General features: G+C 26.5%; 1 protein-coding gene across 4 annotated transcripts in view; it reads left to right on the forward strand.

The window, feature by feature from the left end:
* Window positions 1–10,351: 10,351 nt before the first annotated feature.
* The window catches only part of LOC112684412 (nipped-B-like protein), a 15,720-nt gene continuing 7,410 nt past the window's right edge, over window positions 10,352–18,661 (forward strand). The window contains exons 1-7 of one of the 4 annotated variants that reach the window (XM_025557680.1): window positions 10,352–11,379; window positions 11,778–11,913; window positions 13,357–13,416; window positions 14,507–14,622; window positions 14,765–14,933; window positions 15,008–15,138; window positions 18,393–18,536. In XM_025557680.1, coding sequence (XP_025413465.1) covers window positions 14,559–14,622; window positions 14,765–14,933; window positions 15,008–15,138; window positions 18,393–18,536 — 508 coding nt within the window. In that variant the 5' untranslated portion in view covers window positions 10,352–11,379; window positions 11,778–11,913; window positions 13,357–13,416; window positions 14,507–14,558. The remainder of the gene's footprint in view (window positions 11,380–11,777; window positions 11,914–13,356; window positions 13,417–14,506; window positions 14,623–14,764; window positions 14,934–15,007; window positions 15,139–18,392; window positions 18,537–18,661) is intronic. The other 3 variants (XM_025558407.1, XM_025557009.1, XM_025556294.1) reach the window with 3 other exon arrangements.

An 18,661-nucleotide genomic window follows, 5' to 3' on the forward strand; every position in this document is an offset into this window, starting at 1 on the left:
TATGTCGTGTACAAAATGGTTAGGTAAATCCAAATGTATTTAAGTTTTAACGAAACATACAGTGGCATTATCAGACATTTTCAATGGAAGGGGGTTAAGGATAATTTCTAGATAAATATGCATGGAGCTCACTTAGTGCACACCCCTCTAGTTAGGTATTTTATTTATAATATTTCTAATAATTACAATATACAAAAAAAAATTATGTTATAACATCTGTTATTTTATTATGAGTTTACGCTGTCTATACGTTTAATATTTACAGAAAATAATGTAGGTACCTAACACCTAACTGCATAATGTGGCATATACAATGGTGTGTAGGTACTGTGATCACTCCGTAGTTAGTGTTCATTCCTTTTGGTCATATTGCAATCAGTTAAAAGGCATTACATATTTATTTTTGTTTTGTATTGAGTGATTTTTATAGGTAAAAAACTTATCATCTTTAAATAAATATATTTCCTGTAACTTTATTAAACACACATTTATGACAAAAAAAAACCAATAACAAAGTGTGTTTATATTATACGTCAATATGTTTGTATATAACTACATTAAGTTTAATTTTCATATTGGGTTTCCTATTAATTAAAGTAGACGAAAAGGTAATGAAATATCTACGTCATTACTTCGAGTATTGAAGTTGTCGAAAAAATAGGTCACGAGTGGGCAGTGTAGTATGTATTCAAGAGTACTTTTCTTGCGAATCAAAATTAAATGAATATCATATATTTTCAATGTTTTTCGATAACACTCTAATATAAAGTAGATAAATACATTACCATATATATGTACATAATATATATTATATACTATTGGTAGATTATCATACACATGTGGGCAACATGTTTGTTTAGGGACTGCAGAGTTTTCCAGTATTTATAAATTCGATGTCAACATTTCTATTATGAATTATCAAGACTGGGTAAGTTAAATAAGTAAGTTAATTTTACTCATTAAGTTTAGTTAATATAGAAAAATGTAAATTAAGTTAAAAATTACTTTTCTTTTTAGTTAACTTGTAAAAGTTTAGAATAAAAGTAATTTAACTTAGTTGAAAATAAGTTACTTTTTCCCCTATAAAATTAATAATGATACCTTTTATTAAAGCTTAACAAATAATATAATACGAGTATGTTTAATATACATACATCATTTATAACAAATGTATGTTATTGTATTAATTGCTGTAATACATTTATAAATATAATTCAATTATATTTATTTTAATTAATTTAATTTTAATACATATATAAATATTATACATACAAGTATAATAAAAAGTATGCAATTACGTTAAAATCGAACAAACCAATGATACGATTCTTCACTGAAATTGAAATTTTAATATACAATTAAACTTTGTGTAACATAGCATATGTGAGTGTGTTAACCGTAGTACTTACACTTCGCAACATTTTATATGGCTCCTGGTAGAAAGTAACTATAAAGAGAGAAACTATATAACATTTTTACTTACACACACATGACTAAGACCTCGTTAAATAAACAGCCTAGGGGATTCGTAATAAAATTGAAATCTTAAAATATATTAAAATTCATTATTGCAGCTTCATAGTTATAAAAGAAAAAACTGATCTACTAAAAAATGGTCAAGTTAATAAAAATTAAAGCTGAATAAGTAAAAAAAGGTTAAATAAACAAAATAAGAAATAAAATGAAAAATCAATGATTAAATATGAATAATTCTGAAGTTTTTAAATAATAAACTAAATGGTATTTTAATGTGAAGTATTAACAGATATGTATATAAAATCGACATTTAGTTATAACTTGAAATTGATTTTACATATTTATAAGATATCGGTTAAAATATAAGGCAATGGAAAGAAAATTTACATTTTTAACAGCATACAATAAATTATTAAATATAAATAAAACTAGTCATATAATATTATATTTATGTAAATTGTATATTTATAACTGAAAATAGTAACAAGAAAATATTAATTTAAATGTTTAGTTCTTAAAATAAGGCATATTATATTATATTTCAAAGTTTTTTCTAGTTTTTCATTCATGTGGAAATATTTCGAATAAAAATAAAAAATTACTATGACTAGTTAGTATTTCTTATTCTATATTTATTAAACAGGATTTTTGGTTAGATTTTTTAACCAATAGAAAAAAAAAATGTATTATATTATTCAGTTTATAATCTAAAATTTATGTGTAATAGTAATGTAATTCATAACTCCGAAATATTGTACCAAAAAATAAATATATTTTCGATTTAAATCTGTAATGCGACGGTTTTCATTTGGATGATAAACGTTATAAGTATTTATGAGTATAAAAGTCGTTACGAAGGCATATTTACATCATATATGTCTTGTGCAACAATGACATTTACTAAGTAGGTATGTATAATCTACGTAGAAAGTAGATTTAATCAGTATATAGTACGAATAAATAATGGAAATGTTATATTTTTTTGTCAGATCCAGGAAAAGCAACTTTATCGATTTGAATTATAACTTCATATGATAATTTTAACTGAGAGCACTGAGCAAGAAATATATTTTTGTAATGAACTTGGTTTGTTGTCGCCTCACATGATTAAGTTAGATGTGCACGTTTTGTAAGAAAAGTATCGTTCACTCACGGCAAGTATAAAAGTACAGAAGTTCAAAAGTTTATCATTACCATTGTTTTAAATGTAAAACAAGATTAATAAAATACGATTTATTCATAGGTCGCTTTTCTTATTTTCTCTATAAGAATTTTTCTATCGTATACTGTGGTTTATATATTAATCCGTTATTAATGTTATATTATTATTATTTACTATAGCATAATTTTTTGAGGTGTTGCATTTAGGTTGTAAAGTTATGATGTATGAAAAATATAATATAATAATATAATATATATATATATATATATATTGATTTTATGTTTTTATTTTTTATTTTTTTTTCTATAAACATTTTTCGAATATGGAATCTTTACTAAATGTCTCACGTATCGTACATATATCATATATCATAATGTGCTAAATTATTGGGAATTTGATACTAAAAGTTCTTAAAAATAGCTAATAGCTTATAATACTAACATAATATTGAACATATTGAAAATAAAATATATTTGTGATTAATAAAATCTGTGTTGTATTCTAAATTTTAAGCTAACAAATTTCTGTAAATATTTAACAAATATATTTATGTATATTATACTAGACAAAAATGTATAAACGAGTGTAAATAATTTAATTTAATTTTAATTTTGCGTTTATCAGGAATAGAAACCGTATAATAGATGATAACAGGTGATAGTATTGAGCGATCGGCTGAATTTATACTTATTAATGCAGCTCATTAGTGGCAGTGAAGATTTTATTCAGACGGATGAATTATGCACATCTTGATCGACTTTCCAGATTTCCACTAAACTTACAAATATATGTACCTCGTCAAATATGGCACGCACGCATCACGGTATGTAGGTACAATTCTTGTCGATTTCACATGTAAAACCATGGACATTTTAATCAAAAAATATTACAATTCCTAGTAACTATCATATCAAAATGTGTAGTAAAATATACGGCTATAAATTGTTATAATATATTTAAATTAATAGTGATTTATTTGTCTACAAATGTATTAATCCCATCAATTATTAACTTTAAATAAATAAATTAAATGAACTTAGAATTAAGTCTATTTTAGTATTGCTTGTATAAAAAAAAATATATATATATACATATATTTGATGTAGTATTTACATGTAAGAGGCGGAAAAACTTAAGTTTGTCTAAGTGTTAGTAAACATTTGAATCGGGCCTGATTACAGTAATAATAAAATAGCACTCAGTTCATCAATATTTAATCTGTTAAAATACAATAAAATATTTTGTTACTAAAATGCATTAGTTCCTATAAAAGTAAAATTTAACTACTCGGTGACTCAGTTTTAAGTACTGTAGACATGAATAAGCAGAGCCGTATTCTAGTAGCGTTATTTCAGTTTTTTCAAGAATAGATGAGTCGGTATTCTCTTATTAAATTTCCGACTCAGTAGTTCATTTTACCAATGTACCGATTAACGTGGGGGAAGGGGGGAAGTTAAATCAGTCGAAAAATATAATGATTTTTATTTTGTACATAAGCACCAATATAATACACTTCTCGTTTTTCTGATTTAAATTTCAATAGCTTTATATAAGACGTATTTACATTATGGTGATTGGCCGACTTTGAAATAGCTAAACTCTCCACCATGGCACATGCAAGAGTTGCTCCTCCCTCCAAATTACGCCACTGCTATATTCAGGGAAGAGTAAAAGGCCGTAGGTCAATTACAAGTGGGACGAAAATTGTAGGACTAAAAATTACCAAGTCATTATTGGCAACTAAATATTATAAAAATTATTTTCGAATTAATAATTTGTTTTGGACATTGGATATATTACATTTTATAAAATATGTTTTAAATGTATTAATCACATTGTAGGTGTAACTTCGCATCTATGAATACTGGCATAAAATACAAGAAGTGTGTAATAATGTTAAGTCCCAGTGCTGAAAACTAACGATTTAATATCGGTGTATAATTTATAATAAAATGTTCATACATAAGAAATTGTTTTTAATAAACACAATACCAAGTGTGTCGTGGCGCGTGGTCGTATATATACGTAGTCTGTAGGCATACGATAATTCTGCAAATTACTTCCAAGTATGATACATTCAGATGTTATAATACGTGTTGATATTATGTTATTTTATTTAAAATTTAAACTTAACACTAAATTGTATTAAGTTGGTTCTCATTTTTTCCAAACTTTTTTATCACAAAGGACGTGAATAACGATTTCGTAAGTACCTATCTAATATTATGTATTATAATTATTAATAATAATAATTTTACAAGGGATCAAAGGAATTGCACACTGTTATTACAATTATAGCTCATATTATTTTATCGTTTTTATATTAAATATATCCATATAATTCATATTGAAGATAACTAAGTCGAATATACCTAATAGATTATTTTTTTAATAACAAATCAAAATTTTGATATTTCACGCTTCCATTTTATAAGTTCATAATACGCAATTTTTAAATACATAAATAATAATATTAATTAAATATATATAATTAAATTAATGAAATTTCGTATCACTCTATACAAAAATAATATTGTTTCGAAAATATTTTAACATTTTATGATTTTTTTTCCTAACCGTTTTAAATCTAAATTTAATATATATATTAATGATAATTTACGTACAAAAAATTAATATATTTTGAACTGTCCATATATAGGTTAACTGCAATACAATACAATGTTTTCAAAAAAATATTTCGACTCATGGTTTGAAAAGGAAAAAATAAAGAAAAAATGTTACTTAAGTATGTTTTATTGGCTAATTCGACATTTTAATGTTCAATGAATGATTCTACATTGATAACCCTGGAATCTAATATTGATTTTAGCATGATAAATAAAAATATGATAGTAAAGATATTGAAATTAAAAATGTTATAAGAAGTATTATAGTAATACTAGAACCTATAAAAAAATCAGGATTTTTAAAATCGATACTAAAAAAAAAGGATAACCACAATATACTTCAAAAATAACACCTTAAAAATTAAATTGATGCAAATAAATTAAGTTATTAATGGTTATTATTTTAGTAATTTTTTTTTTTTCCGAAAAGGGCGCGTTTTCAACGATTTGCGCCATTCGACCTCAATACGACACAAATTTTAATTTTTTAAACTATGTAACGTATCAGATATTAAAAATATAATTTTGATACTTTATGTCTTCTAAATGTTCTTAAGTCTAATATTTTTTGTTTTTTTTACATGTCTAATCGTATATTATGTTTAAAAAGGTTTTAAAGTAAAATGTACCTAATACATTTTTAAAGATCCCATTTATATACCAGGGTAGGTGATTTATAAATACAAAATGAAAAAAAAATTAAATGAACGGCCGAATTAATGCATTAATTTTTTCATAAAACAAGTTCTTTTTTTCCGCATTTCACGTGAACATGAACAAGTTCAATTTTTAACTGAACATTTCGAACACTGGTTTTACTATATGATAATTTTATTGTGGGTGTTGGGTAATTTTTAATCACGATAATACAGAGAATGAAATTGTTAGTGTGGCACTAATGTACAAAAATTTAATGAAATCATAGCGTGTTATTTAAAACTTTACTTGTAAAATAATTGCTATAAAACTATAGACCGTACGTTGTACCTTTCCAAATAAACTTTACATTGCGTTATAAGTAAATAACTGAATAGTTTCAACATCACCAGTGGCATATTTTCAAAAATCTTTGTGGGGTGGAAGGTAAAAATATTTCTATATTATAATATATTATATATAGGCTTGTCATTCGCCCCTGTTTGACGAACGGTTAGGAACGGTCCTGGTTTTAAAGGCATGTTCCGGTGTCCCGACCGATAATTCAGTTTGTCCGGGACAATATAAGCTGAAAGAAATTAACATTTAATTTTGTATTATTTAATAATAAAACATAGAACAATATTGTACATTACATTATGGTTATCTAATCGGCATTGTTGTATACAATAAATTATGTATTTTTGTAATAGCTAATAAATATTTAAATTACAAATTATATATTTAATTTTGTTTCTATATGAATATGACATAAAAAAAAAAAAGTAGGATCATTCAATATGATGTCCTGGTTTAGGGATTTCAAAATTTAGAATCCCTAATTATTAAATATTATTATTGTATTATGTATATATTATAAATAAAAACCGGATATAATTTCATTAAAAATATCTTAAAATTGCACTAAAAAGATGTTAAAATTGCAATAAAAATTTATCAAAATTATGTAGTAAAATCATATAAAATGTATTCATTAATTATTTACTTAAATAATTTTATGGACATTAATATAATATTTACGAAATATATTATTTTTTTAATTAAAATTTATAATTATATACATCTCTAAATTATGTTCTTAAAAATTGTATCGTTTGTTAGGTACTTAATATATGTTTATAGAATTAAAAATTACATTCAACGTCTACACTTGCCATCAATGCATATTTAAAATAATTTAAAAAAATTGGTGATATATCTAAATTAATATTTTGATTTCCTGTCATAACCACAGAGTAAGTTTTAATAGTTTTATATCCTTTTTTTTCTCTAAGACTTATTATAATTTATCTTTAACTATTTTCCTATTGGGACCGGGAATATTTATCAAAATATTTTTAATTTCACTAAATATGTTTAAGCTATTATGTAATTAATTACCTATTTGATTCTTCTAAACTTGTGAGTTTTGTGGATAACTCAGATAAATATAATTTTAAAAATGCTAAAATACATTTAAATACATTTAAAAATTTACGTCGTAATTATACTATTATTATTATTTTAAAATTACTTTAGAAATAATAATTTGTATATTTCATCACTTGAAGTATACAAATATTACAAAAAATTGCATAATTAAATTAAATAAGAAGACTTTAATTAATCCGTTTCGTATAAATATTTAATTTACCTGGTATCAATAATAAGTTGCAATATCAATTAAATCCGGTCTTTAATTATAAATATTACAAATAATACATATAATGTATGGGTTAATAATTATGTTATGTATTATTTTCTTTGTATATTTATTATTATTGTATTAATTTGTTATGTATTCTATTTTTATTATTATTATTATTATTATTATCACTATACAAATTAACAAATACATAAATAAATAAATATTTAAATTAATATTCTCTTTCTCTGTATCTTCGTAACAAGTCATTTATGGCTTTTGAATACTTTTTTTATTCTATGAAAGGGGGTGGGGGTTAAAACCCGAAAACCCCTTCCCTGTCAATTCTGAGTCAGCGGAATTTGGATTTTATACATCTACTATATATATTTATATTTATAATATAATGGGAGTATTGATGTACGCGCGATGCATGAGATTATTTTAACGATAAACTTTTTATATTTATATACACAATATAGTACACCTATAGAACTCCAGAAGTCGTTTGGATATTAATACAAATTTAATATTATTATAATGAATATGGTCATATTTGTTACATTTTATTAAAAATTATATGTCTCATTTTTTTAGTTTAAATAACATAAACGAGTTGCAACAAAATTTAAAATATGTAATTGATATTTTAAAGAAATGTTCTGTCAGGCTTATGAGAATTTATCTTTCTTGCTTATGCAAACTTATCGATAAAATATTCGAATTTAATCTCTCGATCTGTTTCTTGATTGATTGAAAGTAATGTCAGACCGCCACTTAACGATCTTATATACCAGAAGCGGCCAAACTTTTTTCGGCCACGATCTACTAAAAATTTACTTCACCTTTGAAGATCGACTTTCTTGGAAAATTTTTTTAAAGAACCAGAATAAAAGATAAAAACTATACAGATAAAACTTATCGACAATTTTTTCATAACCACCACGATTAATTTTCGTTTACGCGTAGCCTAAAAATCAATTCTAACGTGATCGACTCTGAAATCGTTTGGGATCGACCGTTTGGCCGCCCCTGTTATAACCCAATCGATAATGAATTGAGTAATCGACAATCGTCTATACGGTTTCCCAGACTAGAAGTTATACTGCTCTAAATATAGAGTGCATTTCCTTGTTACTGCCGTTCCAAAATATATATTATATTTATATATACTAATATAGCAGACGTCGACGAGCAAACGCTACACATAAAATAATTTACAAGCATGTGTCAGTTATTTTTTTAAATGGTAAATTATTTTTATGAGAACATAGGTTTTTCTAAAGATCATGGTACTTGTAAATTGTGTGCCTAATAATAGTAATCTGTATTTTGAATCTCAACATTCTTCGATTGGCCCGTGACTTATTACCCGTCCGTCATGCCACCTTATCGGTACAACACTGATTAATATTCGTCATTCATCTACTTATCGGACATTTGGATAAGTTTATATAATATATAAAATTGTTGCATGTACCAACGAACATAGAAAACACGTAATGTAATTAGTATTTGATGTACGAAATATTCTACAAAAACGCGAAACATTGAAATTTTTTCTAATAAAAATATTAATGATGGTTATTTATCAATATAAATTATAATTTAATAAAATAGTACAATTAATTAAAAAACCGACGGATTAAATTATAATTTAATAGAATAGTACAATTAATTAAAAAACCGACGGATTGCATCAATAATATTCATAATTAGCTTTTAAAAAATTCCTCATAGTACACGGATAAACATGAGCAAGAGATTAGATATATTACGAGCAAAGTATGAAAAATATTGCGAATTTTAACTACCAAGTAGAATGTAAATAAAAAATAAATATTTGTATGTACGTGCAACGAGTTAATTCTAACATAATATGGTAAAAAATGGTTAATATTTAAAGATAACAAATTTAACGTGTAGACAATCGAAATGCTTTGTGATGGTTTACATTCGACGGTGGCACCGGGTGTTTTGGGTAAACGACTTCAAGGGCAAGTGCATTTTTCTAAACGCATACAAATTCTTCGTCACGCAGTAGAAATTTTTATTCCGTAGAATATGGTTGAACGTGAGAATGCTATTGGGACCGAGAACAAAATGCGACTTGGATTCGCGCGTAAACGTCTTATTTGGTTATTATTATTAGTCTTATTGAGCCCAGACGAAAATTATACAAATACATTTTCTAATCTAAGGAAAGAGAAAAAAAAAAAAGGAAAAATTTACGATACGAAAACGGTGCACCGGTTACGTACGGACCGGCACACTCGGAGCACAGCACGTACGTGACCCCCTCCCCCGGGACAGCATCGCGTACCAAACCCTACGGTTTTTCCCGAAACGTACACGATCGGACGTCTTGGGACGGAAAAACGAACGAGACACGCGCGTCCACACGGTTTTCGTGAGGCCCGCAGCGGTGGACGGCGTGCGGGTCGGCCATTGAACGGTGCCTGCACGGCCGAGGCGACGCGCGACGGGCCCGTCGTCGTCCGTCCAGAACGGAGCCATATTTTTCGTACGACGAACGCGCGGCGACGGGCAGACGGACGCCACCTGGCGGACGACACACGTCGAGCGGGGCGCGTCGGCGAAACGCACCGGAACGTTCCGCGGTGCCGGCAACGATAGCCCGGGCGAACGGTCGCGTCGGCCGGTAGCCGCCGTTCGCCACCGCGTCGACTAATCAAAACTCTCGAACGATTGATTCCGCGCGCGCGGGCGCGTACTGCGCGTGCGCGCGGCTCCGTCCGTACACACGACACACACACACACACACACACACACACACACACACATATATACGGCACCAGAGTGTTGTTTACGTACGACCACATACGTACGTTACGTGACGCACGCAAGTTTGTGTATACGTTTGCACAGGTCGTAAATACCGTATGTATATATAATAACACCGTAATCGTGTAACAGTCGTTGTTAACGTTTGCGCGGCTCCGTGTTGCGTGTGTGCGTGTGTGCGTGCGCGCGAGTGTGTGCGTGTACGGATTATTTTTTTTCACTCCGCTGTCACTGCACTAACTGTTACTACTACAACTAATAATAATAATAATAGTAATAGTAATAATAATAATAATAATAATAATACTACTACTGTTGTTATTATTACTATTCATTATCCGTCGTCGTCGTCGCCGTTATTGCTGTTTTGATGATAATAGTAATAGTAATATGAACGGCGCCTGCAATTGGTCGCGACCGCAATTTTCCAGTACCGGTCCCACGTCCGTCTGCCGTAATTACGTCAACAACAACGCGACCAGCAGCCGCGACCAACGACGACGACGCGAACCACCGCCGCCGCAGCAACACCACCAGCAGCAGCAGTGACAGTGTGCCGACGTCGACTTTGACGTTAACGTTGGACACGGGCAACGGGACAATCGGGAACGTCGAAGAGAAAGAAAACGCGTTGGAAACGACCGCCGCGGCCCGTGCCGGACACAGCCGTTGCCGTCATCATCACCACCGCCGCCGCCGCCGCCGCCGCCGCTGCGTCACGAAAAGTCGAACGTGTCCGTCCGTCTACGAAACCGGTCCGACTCGTACGGTACAGTTTCCCGGTGATTTTTCGCGTGTGATGAAGGGAACGTTCACGGCAGTCAGTCGCCAGCAACGAAAACCGTCCTCATCGCAACAACGAAAACGAGAACAACAACAACAAAAGCAACCGCAACAATTGCAAGTGCTGTTGTTGTCCGATAGCAGCAACGTCCGTCAGATGTTATTGTACTTGGAGAGGTGAAGCGCGAGCCGTCGTCAACCGTTCCACTTCGTTTAATGTACAGACCGACGCACAGCAATAACCTGTGAGTATAGCGTAGTCGCGTAGAACGGTCCGCGGGATTATCAAATCCCGAGTCCATTATCTGTCTATCAATAGTTTTTGTTTCCCGCGGCTTTCGGGTACTCCACTATCTATCGCCCCCTCAGCGTTCTCGCGCCGTTTTCTCGGTCTCCGCGTCCTCGTCGCTTTTCTCGCGTTCACCTCGTACCCGACGGTCCGTTCGATTTGGACGCGCGCATCCAACGCGTCCAACGTTCGCCACCGATAACCGTCCGACTCGTTCATCAGTTTTCATTGTGTGCTAACAACGTGCATATCATGGCACCGTGGTTTTGGAATATTTCCATCGCGTCCCTCATCTTTCCGCAAGAGTATTGCAACTTTTCCGCTCTGTAAGTCCGTCAATCCTTTGTGTTCCAGAATTTTGCTTTTCATCGTCACCATCTGTTCGATTTGTTCATCTCCGACCAACGATATCTATATTTTGACCGTGTTACCAGCTGGTCGGCGCACTACTCCCGTATTGTTTTAAGCATTCTGTCGGCTCAAACTCCAAGTACGTAGGTGTTTTTTCACTGTGTTGCGTGTCTTGAAAAAATTAATTTTTTAGCACATTATAAATGTGAAATAATATGTTTATGTTCTAATCAGTTTTAACCAAAAGCTTTTTTCGGTCTTAATCAGTTTCATTGTTATTTGAAAAAATACTTTTCATAACTTCAGTGCTTACAGTTTCATTGTACATTCATGAATTTTTATTTTTCAAAATTACTATTATCAACATTATCATTTATTATTACCTCAATTATTACTATATTTGATAAGAAGACTGTCATTAGACTGTCAACAGGATCTATTATTTTTTATTTAATAATATTAAATTTGTTTTTTGATTCCAAATGGTCTTTATTTTGATCATGTTATTCAATAAACTTGTTGAAATTCATATTTTTTCCAATGTGTATTGATAGTTATTTTTTAATATTTGCAATTTGAGTTCTGTCAATTTATTGTATAGCAATTGTACCTATATTATAAAATTTATATTAATCAATAAATTATTATTATTATACAATACACTAAAATACTAAAGTGGAAATCTTTGTTGTAAATTTAGAATTTCTTTGTAAAAATATATTTGATTTGAAGTAGGTGTATATACCTATTTCTTCAAAAATATGAATTTTTTTTAAAGTTAATGTTGTACCTATTTCTTAATTATAATTAATTATAATACAAATAAAATATAATTTTGAAAAATAAAATGAATAGGTACCATAATTTTTTAATCATCCTTTTATAATTATACATAGAACAACATAAGTATGATTTATTATATGTGGTGTTTAAGTATTGTATTATTAATATGGCTCGGATTTGAATAAAAGATGCTTTTTGTTCACAAAACAAAATTATTTTATCAATAAATTTTAAAATAAAATTTTCATTTTTATTTTTAACGTTCTTATTACATTATTATTATCAGCCATTTATAAATTAATATTTTAGTCTTTCTTAAATTATCAAATCCTAAGTTTTAGTTATAAAAGTAATTGTTTTAATTGATTTTTTTTAAATTACGCAAACTATATATTCGTTTAAATTAATTATTTAAATTAAAATAATATAAGTGTTATATATTATTTATATATTTAGTAAAATATGTTATCAAAAGAAAACTGATATTACTAATGTTATTATTTGCTTATTAGTTTTTAGGTTCTTATTATAGTCAAGTAGTGATAACTTGAATATGAAAAAGTAATAAAAACAGTTACTTAGATTAATTAGTGTTTGAAATATGTATATAGATTCTTGAGTTTAGAATATAAAATTAGTGCAGTTTAACCATATTTCATAAACAAAGTTCTAAATTTAATTTTAATCAGTATCTAATAATATATTATTTTTGAAGTATACCTAATTAATTTTAAGTTAATATTTTTACTAAGCATACATTTTTTTCTTTGGGTATATTTTATTGGAATTTTTTCTGTAGGTATATGTTTTATTGACTTCTGGAAAGGTGTGTGACTACAGTTCAAAAGTGAAAATAAAGGTATATTTTTTTAATAAAAATTAATTTTACTATAGGTATACGAGATTAAATTGTTTTAATTATTATTGATTTCAAATAGTATTGGTAATTTAAATAATAAATAAATTAAATTACAAAAATATTTAAGTATTATGCATCTAAATTAATTAATTAGTTCATAATTTTCAAACAAAAAAGTTAAACAGTATAATAAATAAAAAATTTTAAATAATGCTTATTGCTTATCAATTTTATTATCTTATAGTGTATTATTCTAAACATTTCTTGAAGTAGAGTAGATTGACCATTTATAATATACTCATATATATATAATACATTTATTATAGTTATAGGTAAAAAATAACATTTATGATGACATTAATTACTTTTTATTTTACTCATTTGATTTTTGTCAATTTATTTAAAAAAAGAATGTTCTAAGAACATGTAAGCCTTATATTGTAGTTGATCTTATTATTATTCGCAAAAAAATTAATCTTTTTATTAAATATCAAAATATTCTTATACATTTAAAAAAAAAAATAATTCAAACATGTCAGTTTATAAACATTTGGAATATATATGTTTAATGTTTATTAAGTACATTTAATAATTTATTTGTTTCATATATATTGACATATATTTTTAAATCTGACTCTTTCAATTATTTTAAATTGTTAATTAAATAGCACTAATTATTTCTACTTATTTTTTTGCACTAAAAATATTTTTTTACTAACTACTAATGTAACCTATATTTAAAATTCTTTTATTTCAATATTTTGTTGTTTCTATTTAGAGACAATTGGTGTGTACAGGTAAATTTTGAGAAATGTTCCATCTTAGTGTAAAACTATTAATTATTTAATTTTAATAAATTTTAAAGTCTCAGTTTAATTTAGTTTATATATATATATATATACATACATTTATAAGCATATTTAAATAATATGAAATTGCCTTTAATTATATAATAATGTTTTATCTGTATTATATATTTTTTATTTATTTACTCAATTTGTAATTTATTTTTAAAGCTGCCTAATGCCTAATAAATCATTGTATTAAATAGTTAAAAAAAAAAAAATTGAGGTTTATAAATTTTTTGTAGGCAATATGACTTGAAAGTTGGTTACAACGATGGCCATCAAAGGATCATAGCAATGAACGGGGAAATTCCAAGTGTACCTATAACAACTCTGGCTGGCATTTCAAGTCTAACAGATTGTAAGTACTTAAATGTTTGAATTAAATAAATATTTATATTTTATCTATAGTATTATTTTATATGTTATAAATAATTAATTATAACATTTAAAAAGGAAAATATTTCCTAATATATTATTATAATATTTGAATTGTTCTACAGTGTTACCTGAAATGCCATTGCCTTCACCTATGCCTCAAACATTAGGTAATAAATCCTTGTTGTTTCATCCTCGTGTGGCTGAAGAAGCAGATATATTACTCAGCCTTCGTGATGATGCATTAGTACCACAATTAATTCAATCATTAATAAATACTTCATCTGATCATATGTAAGCTTATTATATTCAATTCATATGAACTATGAATACGCTTATTTTTTTAAATGCAATCAACTTATTTTCAGACAATTGAAAGAAAAATACATGTATACAGAACATTACAACAATCAACAAAATATGCCAGAACTTCTTAAAGCTATATTACAACAGAATTCTAATGTATTTAGAGGACCTCCACCAACATTTCAACAACAAGGTAAAATATCAATTAGCCATAATTTTTATAAAATATTGTATCTGTTTTCTATTTATATATATTTTTTCAAAATATCTAAATTTTAAACAAATAAATAAATTATTAAAGTGTATTTTTTTCAAAATATTTATCTATATTTTGTTTGAAAGTATAAATGTGAAAATGAATGTAGTTGATTAAAATCTGTAAATCTATTTACATTACAAGTACTGTAAGGTTTAGCATGAATTAACTTGTAAAACACTTTTTATAAGTATTTTATAGATGTCACCATTTTAAAAGCTTTGTATATAAATTGTTAACATAACATAACGATTAAAATTACTTGTAAACTGTGAATGAATACATTTTAAGTGTTCAATATAAACTTGCTAATGATTTTTAAGTAATATGAAATTATATGTTACATGTTAAATTAATATAATTAATAACTGTCATTTAATTATGTTAATTAACATGATATTAAGGAAACCCTTCATTTTTAAATTAATGTTCGCATCTTATCATCAAAACACATTAAATTCATGATTATATATATGACCTATATACTAAACCCTATAAACATTTTGTATTTTGAAAGAATACTTTAGTCTATATTTTCATATTAGACCATTTTGATTAGTGTCATACTTAGGATTTACTTTATTTTCTTTTTACTTAGATCTTCTACCTCATTATTGATTTATAGGTTTAAAAATTTTATAGTTTATCTGAAAATTTGAAAAATTAATTTTTATGTTTTTGAACTTCTTTGTGTAATTAATTGTTTTTTTTACATTTTTTGTATTTAATATTAAAAAGTTAATATCATTAGGATTAAAAAATATTAATTTATATTATTATATTAGTAAAATATTAAATTTTGGTTGACTATTTATAAATCCACATTGTAGTTATAAATATTATTTAGTTATTCTTGCACTATTTCATTAGTTATTACATATTTTGTAACTAAATAAACATTACACAATGTATCACATTTTAAGTTAGTAGATCCTCCTATAGCTTATTTTATTTTGTTATATTTTCATAACTAGGACTCATTAGTTCATGTACTAAAAAACGCATAAATAAGCATGCAATAATGCACTAACATTTGAAAAATATGCACTAAAAAATTTAAATATGCATTTATATGCAATTTATCGAAGACGGACGTTTAGGCCTTGACCGGTTTGTCGCTAATCTCTTTGGCATCTCAGATTTAAAATGTTGTGCATTTAAAAAATATAAATGGAATAGCCTCTATGTATAAAATATAAATAATGAATTATAAATATTAAAAAAATTAATTTATTTTATATAAATAAAACTTATTAAATAATATAAAATTTTATTTAACATATTAAAAAATCATAAAAGGAAAAAAAGATATACGAAAGATAAAAATTAGATAACTATACTATAACTAAAAATATAAAATAATAATCTTCAACAATATTATTTTTATTAATGATACTATTTTTAATGGCTTTTCACAATTCAATTTGTTACACCATTTAGTATATTAACGTGTCCCATATATATTTATCAAATGCACAATTTTTTTAAATTGTGGCGTCAAAAAGGTCAGTGCTATTACAGCAGTGGTGCCAAAAGGTCCAAAACCGGCAATTTATACGGGTAAATTATCTTAACTATGAACGAAAAAAAATTTATTAGCATTTCTTAAAATAATAAAAATTATCTATTCATATTTTTAAAATTAATAATTTATTATATGACATTTTATTAAAATTATAATTTATGTACACACGTTGCGACGAAAGTTAACTGATAGATTGAAATGCACATGTCATTAGGAGTAAGAGGAGATTAATAGTGGTGTGTAATACCATTGTTTCCTTGATACTGCTTCCAAACTTATAAAACCCAATGATACCAAAATAAAACTACAAACATTTTGTAAACATATTCGGAAAAAGTAAATAAGAATGAGTTCATGCATTATTGATTTTATTTTTTTTAAACTTTCACGTAAAAAGATTTTGTTGAATTTATATTAAAGAATATGCGTTGAGAACTCCAAAAAATCAACTATATGTTAAATATGTCAATACACAAAAAAAAAAAGTGCAAAAATATGCTTTATTAAACTTTACATTTTTATACCATTGTAATGTAATAAATTTGTATCGTTGCATGTTTTTCAATTTAGTAAAAAAAAAGCATACAAATGCATGAACTTACAAGCCCTGTTCATAATCAATTGAAAATCTAATAAACAATTTAAAATTAAATGGGCATTTTCTAAAAAATGTGTATGATTGAAGAATAATACAATTTTCTAAATATAATAAATACACTTGGGTGTTATAATTTTTATTTTAATATATTAATTATTTTAAATCAATCTTATTTTTAATTATTTTAATGAGATAGTGCACTTCAAAACTACACAAATTACACAGAAAAAATAATGAATAATCTTAAAAGGTATTAACAAAGTTGAACACAACCATAAAAATATCATTCTTGTTTTATTGTGTAAAAATTTAGTGCTTCAAAAAAAGATTAATTTTGTTTGGTTAAAAATTGTTGCTGGTCAATTACTTCCATGTTAAAATATAAGTCACGTTTTAAGCTTGATATCATAAAATCATGTTTCAACATTTAATTAATTTAATATATAAACACAAACATGCAATGAGAACAAAGAAAAAAAAAGTTTTTAATTTTTTGAGTTAAAGCCCTAAAACAGTTGCTTATCAAAATAAACATGAATTCATTTATAATTTTTAAGAAAGTAAAAATTAGTCTCATTTTATTAGTTAAGATGCTGTTAAACGTGTATTAAGGGTAACTTTTTTGTATAATCTTATAGGGTTTTAAAAAATGTTATTGTAAATTTCTCTTATAAGTGTAGGTTTAAATGAAATTATATGCTTTATTCAATTTAAAGATTATTATTAGATACCCTACATCTTTCACAAGTATGATACTTTTTATTCAACTAATATGTGAAATTCATATTAAATCTATAGAAAATAATATTTTTTCTATCCACTGAGTCCTATAATTCTTGATGATTTCGAATAATGTTTTATAAACTGTCAGTATTTTTGTATAATAATTTTACAAATAATTATTTATTAGAAATAAAAATGTGTTAAGGTTTATAAAAAATGTCATTAATTCTTAAAATATACGTAGAAAGTATTCTGTTTATATATGAATTATAAATTTTAAACTTCTTTGATAATAATTTATTCTGATAATTTATGATTTATTTTTATAATATTTATTTATTTTAGAAAAAGTGAGTTTTCCAGAACAAGTACAAAATGATAACTCTGATTCAAATGATTTTGGAGTTTCGTTGACTGAAAGAATTAAAAATAGAAAAAGACCTGTTCAATCATCAGAAATGAACGACAAAAATGATAGTTTTGACAAAAGTAATTATGGTTTAATGTTTATTTTTGAGTTGTTATTATAAATTATATATTTAATCATATGTAGACAAATAGTTAAAATTTTATAATTTATGTATAATAGATGTAATAATTTTAAAAAACTAAAA

This window comes from Sipha flava, unplaced genomic scaffold, assembly GCF_003268045.1.
Source record: "Sipha flava isolate LNK unplaced genomic scaffold, YSA_version1 0_pilon_pilon, whole genome shotgun sequence".
NCBI classification, from domain to species: domain Eukaryota; kingdom Metazoa; phylum Arthropoda; class Insecta; order Hemiptera; family Aphididae; genus Sipha; species Sipha flava.